The 13,243-nt window shown below is 38.3% G+C and overlaps 1 protein-coding gene across 30 annotated transcripts in view; it reads right to left on the bottom strand.

The window, feature by feature from the left end:
• Positions 1–13,243, bottom strand: part of NEB (nebulin) — a 300,983-nt gene that overhangs the window by 240,102 nt on the left and 47,638 nt on the right. For all 30 annotated transcript variants that reach the window (XM_077447687.1, XM_077447688.1, XM_077447689.1 and 27 more), the window contains 7 exons: positions 12,996–13,112; positions 9,099–9,200; positions 7,851–7,958; positions 7,653–7,757; positions 6,129–6,227; positions 3,634–3,738; positions 597–704 (listed from right to left, as the gene is read on the bottom strand). In XM_077447687.1, coding sequence (XP_077303813.1) covers positions 597–704; positions 3,634–3,738; positions 6,129–6,227; positions 7,653–7,757; positions 7,851–7,958; positions 9,099–9,200; positions 12,996–13,112 — 744 coding nt within the window. The remainder of the gene's footprint in view (positions 1–596; positions 705–3,633; positions 3,739–6,128; positions 6,228–7,652; positions 7,758–7,850; positions 7,959–9,098; positions 9,201–12,995; positions 13,113–13,243) is intronic.

Below are 13,243 nucleotides of genomic sequence, written 5' to 3'. Positions count from 1 at the left end.
AGCTGTGCTGGGAACTCAAATCTGATCTCCTCCAATGATCAGACCCTGCACAGCCATTACTTGGGAAGATTAGTGTGCTGCTGCCTCTCCTTCTCCAGCTCTCTAAGATCCTTATGCAGCTGAGATTAGAGGGTATGTGATCACTTATAAAAAAAAGTGGGGGACAAATGTATGTATAATGTTTTTAAATATGAATACACAAATGTTTTGCCTTTCATTTCTATTTTAAACTGAATGTTTTTTTTTTTTTTTTTTAACAAGGTGTTCACATATAATTTAATGCAATGCATAGTGTCAATGTGATCAAAGTGATAAAAAAAAATGTAGTTAATAAAACACTTTGGGATTGATTTACTGAAGGTTTAGAGCATTTTCACTTTGAAAGGGAATTTTCAATTACCTGTTAATGCAGTGCAATTTAACTTTGGAATATCCAATTCATGCAAACAAGTCAGCAGTATTTACTAAGTATTTACTAAGCTAAGTGGAAATTCACTTTGCTAAGTGAACAGCTCATATCCTTTAGTTAATCAACCAAATAAGTCATTGTGCTAGCATTCATTCTCGCGAAAAAAAGATAATTAATTTGTACTCACATCACTGGCCTTTTTTCTGTTTGCTTTTGCAGCCACCAGTGGAATAGCATCAATCTTAATATCAAACTTCTTTGCTTTTGATTTATTCCAGTCATATTTGTACCAGTTCTGTAAGAAAAAAAATATGTCAACTGTTTTAATATCTGTATGTGTCTTGCATTTCATCCCCTGTCTTTCTTTATATCTGTCTGCATATATCTACTACGAAACTTTAAACATGTCCCATCTATCTATCTATCTATCTATCTATCTATCTATCTATCTATCTATCTATCTATCTATCTATCTATCTATCTATCTATCTATCTATCTATCTATCTATCCATCTATCTATCTATCTATCTATCTATCTATCTATCTATCTATCTATCTATCTATCTATCTATCTATCTATCTATCTATCTATCCATCTATCTATCTATCTATCTATCTATCTATCTATCTATCTATCTATCTATCTATCTATCTATCTATCTATCTATCTATCTACTTTATCTATCTATCTGTCTGTCTATCTTTTCTTTGTTGATGTTGTTTTCCTCCCTTCCTGTCTTGTAAAATGTTGTCAGTATGACAGGAAGTGAGGGTAAATATCTATAATAGACTCCCTTGTAGCAGTAAAAACCTGACAAAGATTTTTAAACCTTTATGAATCGTTAACCACCAAAAAAGTTTTGGTTGCGTATACAATTTAAAGCTTCTTATTACGCTAAACAAGTAGTCAAATCACTTTAACAGCACATCACATTATTTTACAAAATATGATGATAAACCTTGGAAGAAATTTGCTATATTCAACATTGGTTCATCTTCCCATTTTGGTTATCTGTTCGTCAAGCTCATCTATCATGTTAAAGCTTTGCCTTGTGTCAGCTGCCAGATACATTTCAAAGGTTATCATTGGCATTTTAAAACTTCAGGATGTGGGATTCCTCTGTATCCTCCATCCCTGAGAGCCTGATATAGAGCCAGGAATGCGTGTTGTCATCATAATCACAAAACAGGAGAGAGAGACTGAAGCCATGTCCTGAAACCCCCAGATCTGTTCTACTTACATTAGGGCTAAATTTTTCTCCTTTACTTCTCACTTGCTGAAATAATTGCTTACAATAGGAGGAACGTGAAGACACCAATTTAGTAGGCCAGTGAGTAAGTGAACAGCACTTTGACTGTACTGGAGTGCAAAATCACAAAGTGCCCTTACTAGGTCTAAAGCCGCATACACACTATCAGTTTTTCTGCTGAGTTTTTCCTTCAGATTTACCATAACCATATAATATGAGGTCAAACTTCAGGAGTTTCAATTTGTATGCAATCAGGCAGGCCCTTGCACTACTTGGTTTTGGTAAACCTGAAGGAAAAACTTAGCAGAAAAACGGATAGTGTGTATGGGGCTTAAATCCTGCAAAGCTCCAGTCATAAAAACTTGACAGGTGATGTACATAAAGGCATGTAAATCCAGATTAGAAATGTTGGGATTGCATTCTACAGGTATGATGTAGAGTAATAATTTAGTTTAGGTGTCTACAGACATTTCACCTGATCTAGCTGCTTATAATCAGATCAGAGACATCTGTATAATTTAAACAATCTCAGTGAACCTAGCTAATGCAGACCATACATGGGTCAAACTCCCAAAAAAATTGTAATCCGATGGTGCCACCATTAATTTCCAAATTCGAACTATCAAGCCTTCAATTTCACCTAATTTTGCTATAGAAAAGAAATTTTGTGGCCGGGAATTTTCTTTTCTTTCCAGGTCACAGCTCATGCGCATTTCTTTTTCGATTATATTTCTTGCACGATTCTCCCATCATTGATTAGAACTTTTTTCTTTTTTAAAAACATTTCCAACATGCCCAATCACTCAGTTTCGATGGCTGCACTAAAATTCTAACAAGAATTCTTAGTTATGATTTTCAAATGAAAATTCTTTCGAAAATCAACCCATGTATGATTTTATGTATTGATTTTCCTTAAGGCGCAATAATTGAGCCTGCTCAGCAGTAAGTTGATAAGCCAGGATGCATCTTCCCAGCCCCTTGCTTCCTCTTAGCCAGGTTGGCATACAGAGTGCTTTCCCTTCTTTCCTCTTTATTAGACACCATTTAGCGGAAAGTGACACTAAGGGGGTTATTTACTAAAGGAAAATCCACTTTGCACTGCAAGTGCACTTGAAAGTGCACTGAAAGTTCACTTGGAAGTAAAGTCACTGTAGATCCGAGGGGGACATGCAAGGAAAATAAAAAACAGCATTTTAGCTTGCACATGATTGGTTGATAAAATCAGCAGAGCTTCCATTCATTTCAGATGTAGATTTAGATGTTTAGATTTAGAGCAACTTCACTTCCAAGTGCACTTGTAGTGCAAAGTGGATTTGCCTTTCGTAAATAACCCCCTAAGAGTATCTATATAAAGCCTATTCTCTCACCAACCAGTGCTCCCCCATTTCTCCTTTCACTGAAACTTCTACTGCAGAATATCTGATGCTGATGATTATAGTTAGCCATGATGCTGGAGGCTAGTAGGAGGGGCTCCCAATTTTGCAGCAGTGTGATTGGAGGCACAGTACTGACATCATCGGGATCCTATCCCACCAGATCCAGATTGTAAGTAGTTGACGTGGAGTTGTTGATGACAGCACAGTCACAGTTGTTGAAGCCTCAATGGAGCATATATGCAGTAACTAGATGTTAAGGCCCATTTACCTTTCTGCAATATATGAGAGTATTGTTGTCATAAAGGAGTTAATTTAGGTAGTTTATCAATATTTGATAATGTTTTCACAAAAACTTGTTTCTAGATTTTAATTACATGAACATATTTTGCAAATGAATCCACCTATTACATAAACATTCTTTGTTTTCTGGTTAGCAATGTGGATCTGCGACATTGGGAGCCTAAAAATTGCTTTTTCACTGCAGATTTTAGCCTTTCTCATTTTAACACAATCGATAAAGATAACACAACATTATATTCAAGTAGTTAAACTTTCAACTATTTACAGAAGGACAGAACTAGGAAAACAAATACTTACATCACTGAGGTTATATGCGTTCAATCTAGATTGAAGTATAAAGGGAGAATCTTCTGGAATAGAACACCTGAATTTGTCCTTTTCATGCTTTGCTTTATAATTTAGCTACAAAAAAGAGAGAAAACAGTACAGATTTATTTGTATATAATGTTAAATCAGATACAGACAAAGGTAGAACTGAGTCTGAGGTAAGATAATAGCTTTACCCCTCTCAAATCTTTTTGATGGACATTGTTAAGAATTGCAATATGCACAGAGAAGATGCTCATTTTATTTGTCTGTACATGCATGGTCTACCCCATCAGACACCTACTGCCTATTAGTGCATTCTCCCTTGTGAAATAACAGGTGTCACTCCCTCCCCCTCTGGTTTACCACAGGAGTAGGATGGTTGTAGCTGGGCCCTGTAGACATCCACTGGGCCCTTAGGCTCCTGGCTAGGTTGCCTTGTGGATGATCTGACTCTGAGTTCAATAGACTAACAGCGCCAGTCAGTGAAGAGTACTTGGTCCATCTATAGAAATCATCATATTGCCTTAAAGCAGAACTCCAGGCAAAATGTTTGATAAAATGTTCTGTGTAACACATTTAACACCCTTTATATGTGTGCGACCTCCAGGATTACTGCGCCTTGTTTAATGTATATAGTTCCTTTGATGCCAGATACTAAAGTTTTCTTTATTCTTCAAGCAGAAAGAGATGCAGCTCTCATACGCAGAAAATGTATAGTTGTTTATTATCCCTTTGTCTCCACTTGTCCATTCAAAAAATGCCTTGTATTTTTTTTAAGGGTTTACAGAATACAAGGTGTTCTGTGAATGAACAAGGCAGAAGGGTTGATAGACAATGGACAATTTCAGCACCAGGTGTATCATGAAAGCAATTTTATCTGGCATCAATGAAACAGTATATAATAGAAAAGGGCAGCAATCCTGAAGATGGCCTGCACTTCATGAGAGTTACAGTGATTGTAAGTAAATTTTTTTTACATATATGTTATACTTACCTGATCTGTGAAATGTATCCTATTGTGACACACCAGTGGACTAGATCCCAGCCCTGCTGCCTGGGTCCATAAATATAGACTGTTCAGCTTGACCCCATCCCTCGCTCATCATCACAGGATTTGACTAACGGCAGCACGAGCAAGCCTCAGCAAATTCCTGTGAGACTGGGAAGTAAGAAGAGATATCTGTGGCAGATGGGCACAGTGCAGGATAGAGTGAGGACCCAGGTAAGTATAGGGAGGTGAGGGGTGATACTTTTACCTAAAAATATTTAACCCTAATGCATGGAAAGCATTACGGTAAAAAGTAGGCTTTACAGCCACTTGAGGTTCTACACCACACTATTGGAGATACAGCTGTATGATTCAATAATATTGAAGCTTCCTTATGTGTGCAACACTTTTTAACGGTTTAATGGCATGACAGTTTAGAGCATTTATTGTTCCAGAGTTTTGTTCCTTTGTGTTCCTGTAGTCATATTAATGACTACAGCAGGAATGCTTATTAATTCATGTCTCAGGTTGAATGGTTGCCAGCATTGGGGGCTGTATACTAGAGGTACTGCTATGGGGTGTAAATGGCACCACAAAAGTTACTTATGGCAAACCTGGAGGACAAATTCAAATGCAGCAAAATCTATTTACATATTATCGCTATATTGGTAATATTTTAATCAGAAGGGGAAGAGAAAAAAAAATCACACATTGCGTAACTCATGTGTGCCAGTGCCAAGAATAGTAGGGTGTGGCGGGAACAGTACCAAGCCACTAAGTGTACAACTTGCAATAGCTTCTTCCATGTTTTGCTTCTCTCTTCTGACAAACCCTGGACATTCGAAGGGTTCAATAATAAAATGTTTTTTAACAAATCAGAACACATTAAACTAACTCTTCTTTCCTTTGTTTGGTACTTTGTATGGTTCAAACATAGCTTTGCATATAAAGCAGAGAGCATGCTTCCTCCAATATCACTTTCTAGTATTATTTAACCCTTTCAAGTTCATTATCCCATGTCAGTCAGCCTGGAGCTTTGATGAAGTTTGCAATATAAAGCCCCGGAAACTTGTTGTTCTGGTATAAACACGTCAGTGTGCCACTTTTCTTTTTCTTTTATATACCCCAGGTCCCATTTGAAATGCCTCAGTTAAGGCCCTCCCATGCAAGAGCTGCCTAACTAAAGTAAAAGAAGGGGTGAAGGACCTAGGCCACCATCAAGGAAAATTAGACACTCTGAGTAGAGGAGATGGCTGTAAATTGCAAAGAGGAAGGGGGCAGTACCAAACAATGGATTAATACATTTTTCTAGCAAGTGCAAGGACACCTAAAAATTATTTATGGAAAAGAAAAACACTACAAGCAGGAATTTAAAATATTTGATTTTTCTGTGCTTTTGCAAATGTCTAAGTTGGTGACAGTATTTTTTAAGCAACACACACATGCGTAAGAAGTATTTGGATGCAATGAAACAAAAGTTGTGCCTAATACTCACATCACTAAGCTGCTGAGTGTTGATTTCAGCTTGAACCTGCACTGGAGAATCTGTCACTTGAGTGAATTTAATTGTACCGGGATGTTTCTTATAGACGTACTGAAAGAAAATAGTACAGAATCTGTCACCCACAATGCTGAAAATTTTTTTAACAGGATTTTGTAAAGATATACAATTCAAAGGGAAAGTTCTCTATGTTGTAAAACTGTCCATGCAATAAACATTGTGCAAAGTAAATATTTAATGTGCTTGCCTCATAAGGGAGTATTTAAATTTTTTTTTAAAACTAAGCACTTAGCTACAAAATAGATTTATAATTGTTTAGTATAAAGAAATTAACCTTTTTTTCTGATAATCCCCTTAGACTAGCTTTAATGCAAGTGAAAAAAAGTAGTGCCAAAAAAGGCAGGCAGGGGGCGAATGACTAGTCACCAGTATTGCCAGTGGTCTCCCAGTAGCTGACCTTTTCCCAATTACTGATTTACCATGCCTTGTTCTGTACGTCTTTGTGTTGAAGAAACCATCTTGGCAGAGGCATGATATTGTTTTCTCATGCCAGAGCCTCCAGCAAGGAAAACATTGAGCAGTATTAGCCCTTGTACACACGGTCGGACATTCTGACAACCAAATCCGTTGGATTTTGTCTGAAACTGTTGTATACACACGGTCGGACTAAGTTGTCGGAAAATCCGATCGTTCAGAACGTGATGACATTATTTTGTTACGACGGGACTACGTTCAGGCTAGTAGCCAATAGCTTTGATGTAGGAATTTGATCTGAGCATGCGTGGCACTTTGTCCGATCGGAATTCTCTACACATTATTCGGAGTATGTCCGATCGGAGCAGTTTGTCGTAAAATATTTCCAGCAAGTTGGAAAATTTGGTCCGACGGATATTCCGACGTAAACAGTCTGATGCATACCACACACAGTCGGAATATCCGACAAAACGGTCCGATAGGACACATTCCGTCGGGATCTCCGACCGTGTGTACAAGGGCTTATCGTGAAATCACCAAATCTCACTCCAAATCTGAGACTAGAAGCCAGAAGCAGCAGTGCCTTAGATTTCACACTGCAGACATTCAGCTATGAGACTGTAGGCATAAGAGTACCTAGCTATCCTCAATTACCAGAAGATTTGGCAAAGTTTCACTTTTATTTTTGGTTCCATGGACAAAAGATGACCTTCGTCCCTCTCAGCCAACTTTGGCTGTAGCCATGATACATGATAAAAGTTAATTATTTCTCAGAGATACTGTATACTTGGAAAACAGTATTTTTCTATTCATCAATCCTCAAATGTTCCCATCCCCTTTGTGTATTTCAGTACTCCCTATTGCATTCTCCATAGTATAAAATGAATAATAAAAACAAAAAGGGAGAATGGGACTCCTTATAATGAATAGAGGCAGTGTTCATACCCAGGAAATCAGCCTAGAGATTCCACTAACAGAGTTCCTGGGAAGCATAACAAATTAGGTGTTTTAACTCTGTAGCCTCTCCCAAAACTGCATACTTACATCTTTACATTGATCTAGTTTCTTAGAAGCTTCATATTCTTGGGTAAGAGTCTGAGGGAAGTAACAATTGGTTTTGTCCTCTTCATAATCAGCTTTATAGTTTTTCTAAAAGGAATATGAAAAATTGTTAATTTTAGGATTTGTGACATAATACACTAAAATACTGTACTCATCGAAGTATAAGTGGAGTTTACTTACATCGCTTAGTAAAGAATTGACTTTGGCGCAGTGAAGCATATGTGGATTCTCATAGCTGCCAATATAATGTCCCTGAATATTCTTTTGGTAGTGATCTTTGTAATGAAGCTATAGGATGAAACAAGTTTGAAACAAAGATGTAATTAAAAACAAAAGTCATTGTAAGTGGCATTCACTGAATAAATAATACTTTCATTTATTATAGAGTGGAGCATATTCACTTTTATGATTTCTACACAAGAGACTAAAAAAAAAAAAACTGGATTTTTTCTTGCACATGTTTGGATGACTGAAGTCAGAAAAACTTCACCATATTCACTAAACAAAGTGAAAATTCACTTTGCAAAGAGAAAATTTACTTAGCTACGTAAATTAGGTGATGCTCTACTAAAATTTATCTAATCATTCAGTCGTATACAAACAGAAACTTGTTTATTGCCTTTTCATTGCACATGATTGGGCATGTGGTCACCACACATGAATCTGATCTGATTATTTATCATAGAGCCACTATGAATAAAATGTTTTACCCTCAGATTTACCAATCAGACTCAAAACTTTTCAGAAAAATAGAAAATTATATTGTATTTTCAGACAAAAACTGCGCTGATTAAATGAAAATCGTATGATTTGGTATTTTACAAGAAAAATTTTTGTGTATGTCCCTTTGCATAATTTCAGACAAAAGCTGTGTACTAAACGATCAGAATATTGTACAATCGCTTTGAAAGCGGTATTTTTTTGTATGATTTTCTGATCGTGGGTATGGGGCTTAAGAGTACTTATACACATGACAGATAATGTTTGCCTGTTCCAGGCAATATGGTGAGATTGAGAAACAATTATGTCTGCTGACCTGACCATTCGGTACACCTCTATACTATATTTAACTCATCTTGGGACAAGAACCGATCAATTGGGGTGGATTTTCCTTCCCAGTTAGTAATGTTCTACCAAAACAAGATCAGCAGAAGTGACTGCATAGAACAAAACTAAATATGCCTGGAAGATATGAGTGTGCATATTTATATCTGATGGTGACCAACATCTCATATAGGTTAGTTAAACCTCATGCTTTTTGTCTGTCCCCTTTAATTACTATCCTCTTTACTTTTTCCCTTATACCAATTTTGAAGCCAGAATTGCATCGTGAAGCATTCCATGTTTCCTATTAATGCTATAATTTCCAAGTACTCAAATCATTATTTCCTAGACTACACTTCATCAGAAACTGCGAGCAATACTCACATCACTGAAATTCTTCAGGACATTATCAATCTGAAACTTGGGGGTGTCACAGTAATTAATACTGGTTCCTTTGGCTTTTTCATAAGATTGCTTGTACAATATCTGAAATGAAAGAAGGAATAAGAGTAGGAGATAAGATTACAACATGTTATAGTAGAGTTGTAAGTGATGAAAGTGTCATGCCTAGTTTCATCCACCAACTACAGACAATACAGGGAGAATACATCTCTCTTAGCCCTTGTACACACGGTCAGAGAATCCGTCGGAGTGTGTCCTATCGGACCGTGTCGTCGGATAATCCGACTGTGTGTGGTATGCATCGGACTGATTCCGTCGGAATATTCATTGGACCCAATTTTCCAACATGTTGGAAATATTTCCCGACCAACTGGGCCGATCGGACATACTCCGATCATGTGTAGAGAATTTTGATCGGACCAAATGCCACGCATGCTCAGATCAAATTCCTACATCAAATCTATTGGCTACTAGCCTGAATGTAGTCCCATCATAACGAAATTACGCCATCACGTTCTGAAAGATCGGATTTTTCGCCAACTTTGTCCGACTGTGTGTATGCAACAGTTTCGGACAAGATCCGACGGGCAAAATCCGACGGATTTGGTTGTGGAAATCTCCGACCGTGTGTACAGGGGCTTAGGGTTCTTCATATACAATATATGGGCACATTTAGTGGACACATAACCATTACACCTAAATTAGCTTGTTGGACATTTTATTTCAAAACCATTTCCACTATTGTGGATTTGCAAACCCCCCTGCCCCAAACACACACACACATCTTTGTGTCTACAAAAGTCTCCACTCTTCTGGGAAGGCTCTCCATGTGATTTTGAAGTGTGTCTGTGGGATTTTGTGCCATTCAGCCAAAAGTGCATATGTGAGGTCAGGTTGGATGAGAGGTTCTGGCTTGCAATTGACTAGCCAAAGGTTTTTAATAGGGATGGGCGAACGTTTCGGGTCGACCTTTCACTGTTGGGACGTTCGACAAACAACCAAACAAATTAGTTATTCAACCGTTTGTTCGCCCCCCCCCCCCCCCCCTGAACTGACCATAATGGATTGCGGAACAGTTCATTGCAAAGTCACGATGACAGTGTCCAATCATGACTCTGACAATGCTCTGTGCCCTGATTGGCTGAAGCTTTTAATGTTTCAGCCAATCAGGGCACAGAGCACTGTCAGAGTCATGATTGGACACTGTCATCATGACTTTATCCAATCATGGCTCAGTCCCGCCCCACAGTATATAAGTATTCTTTCAATGGCAGCCATTTTCAGTGGGATTTTGGCATGAAGAGAGATAGAACAGGGCTTCTATTCTATTAGTTAGTTAGTGTGCTATACTGTGCTATTTTGCTTAAATTGTCAGTGTAGAATATTAGCTTAGTGTCAGTCTAGGGATAGTGTGAGTGTAGTAAGGAAGACCATCATTCAGCTTTGCATAGTGTGCAGCTAGAGTAGTAACAACTCAGATAGTTTCCCTGTAGTGTAGTGAGACTGTGTCATTCATACATACATTAGTGTAGTGTGGGGATAGCTCACATAGTTTCAGTGTAGTGTAGTGAGACCGTGTAAGTAATCTTGACATTAGTGCATAGCTAGAGTAGGGACAGTTCAGATAGCGTCAGTGTAGTGATGGTTGAACACCGTCTATTTGATTGCGTTACTGCCAGTGTAAGGCCATATAGTTTTGAGTGTTTTACTGACAGTTTAACGCCATATAGTTCTGTGTGAGCTACTGCCAGTTTAACGCCATATAGCTCTGTGTGCATTACTGCCAGTTTAACGCCATATAGTTGTGTGTGTGTGTGTTACTGACAGTTTAACGCCATATAGTTTTGTGAGTTACTGCAGGTTTAACGCCAGATAGTTCTGTGTGCATTACTGCCAGTTTAATGCCATTTACTTTTATGTGCGTTACTGCCAGTTTAATGTCATATAGTTCTGTGTGTCACTGTACGTGTACAAGTGTTTCTGTGTGAGTATTCAAATTAAAGTGCACCAAATACCTCTTTGCATTGATTAAAGTGTATCTATGTACAGATTTCAACTTCTTCTTTACATTTGCTTATAAGCACCGCCCCCTCCCTCCCAATAATTTCTAGTAGGACAACAAGGATAGGCAGACGCTCCCTTGGCAGTGTAAGGGGGCCAGCAACAAATGTGTCCACAGGCAAAGGTGGACGTGGTTGTCAGTCCTCAGGCAGGTCATTATTTCCTCTGTTTAGTCAGTTTGCCCACGCTCTCCAGGCACAGCATGCAGAGGAGGTGTTGGACTAGCTTACTAAACCTTCCTCATCCTCCTCATTGAGGAGTTAGCTGAGTTATTTGACCACAGCGTCAGCCACTTGCTCCTTGATGATACCCAGCCATTACTGGATTCAGATGTTGGTTCTGAGGTTGAGGATGATAGGAACGTGAGTTGGAGGAGATGGAGATGATAATGATGATGATGATGAGGAGACTGATGCGACAGAAACTGAAGGTGAGGCAGCACAACCCCAAGGAGGCCGACATTGAAAAGAGTAGAGAGCAGCCAACCTATTCCGTCACAATCTGCAGCTGTTATCTCCCGGCCCACTCCCCAAAGCTCAGCTGTCTGGGCCTTTTTCAGCACATCTGCAGCAGATCGCACTGTTGCTATCTGCAAACTGCGTCTCAGGCACATCAAACGTGGCAAAAACACCAACCATATGCATATCATTGCAATTTCTTTTGCCTTCATCAAAAGCACCTCTATAGGGTGGGAAGGCGCCCTTGACATCCAAAGAGTACTGTTTGACAGGTACATATCATTGCAATTTTGTACAACAAGGCCAATTCTTGCTTTAATCAAGAGTACTATAGGGTTACAGTGGGAAGGTGCCACCGACCCCCAAAGACCAATTTTTACGCACCTATTACTTCTATACAAAGTCAACGTGATACCAGAATGTATCCAAAAAATCTTTAATCTTGTTCCCAGTGCACTATATTGTGGTCTCATCATACACACTGGCTCCCCAGCTGTTGCTGAGCAAAAAAAAAGGCAGCTTGCAGGAAATTATTTTTTTTGGGCTTTATAAATGCAATTATTGCTGCAGCAGATTCTAGACATGGTACAGATCTGCCACTTTACAGGTAGACTAAGAGGACCCCCCAGGCACTATATTGGAAGGAATTTAAAATTTTTAGGCTTTCACTTTAAAAATCTAAAAATCAGTGCTCATTTAAAAATGAAGTTTTTCACAAACTTTTTGTATTGATATACATCCCCCAGGGCTGGACCAGGACCCCTATAACCATTTTATGCCCAATTACTTGCATATACGCCTTCAAAATGGGCACTTTTGATTTTTTTTTTGTTTAAGGTCCCATAGACTTTAATGGGATTCTTTATTCAGGTCTGAACTTTTGCGGTGTTCGGAAGTTCTCGTGTGAACCAAACCACAGGGGGTCGTTTGGCCCATCCCTAGTTTTTAACACTGTTGAGGTCAAGGTCAAGGTTAAGGTCTTTGTGTAGGACACTCAGATTCCTCCATACTAAATTTGTCAAACGATGGACCTGGCTTTGTGCACAGGAGCACAGTCACGCTGACACTTCTCGGAACTGTTGGCAAAAGGTTGGACACACACACTGTAAAATGTCCTTGTTTGCTGTACCCTTCACTAAAACACATCAACTCAATCATTTGGAGGAGTGCCCATATGTTTGGCCATATATGCACATCCTTATCCCTACATTTCCTTTATCCTTTATAATATATATATATATATATATATATATATATATATATATATATATATATATATAAATATATATCCTCTGAATAAGTGAATATTTTATTCACCAGTCCAAAAGTCTGTTGGTGTATCTGTAGACCTAAAACTTACATCACTCAGGGCATTTCCAGCTTTTTTGAGTTGCCGCAGCAAGGGGTTTTCTGTGGCAGGAAGAGTATGGTAACCTGTGGGTCCCTTGGAGTTTTCATAATCTTCTTTGTATTTCACCTGTAAATGTAAAAATAAAAATTTATTTAAAACAGCTTAGAAAGCAGTGGTACAGTATTGTACTGCATTAGCCATGGATTAATACAGAATGCTTGAAGTTTGAAGTATAAGTTATTGTTATACTTCATGTC

This window comes from Lithobates pipiens, unplaced genomic scaffold (assembly GCF_037356315.1).
Source record: "Lithobates pipiens isolate NorthernLeopardFrog02 unplaced genomic scaffold, aLitPip1_a1.2 Scaffold_22, whole genome shotgun sequence".
NCBI classification, from domain to species: domain Eukaryota; kingdom Metazoa; phylum Chordata; class Amphibia; order Anura; family Ranidae; genus Lithobates; species Lithobates pipiens.
This window is presented reverse-complemented; position numbering and strand designations above follow the sequence as displayed.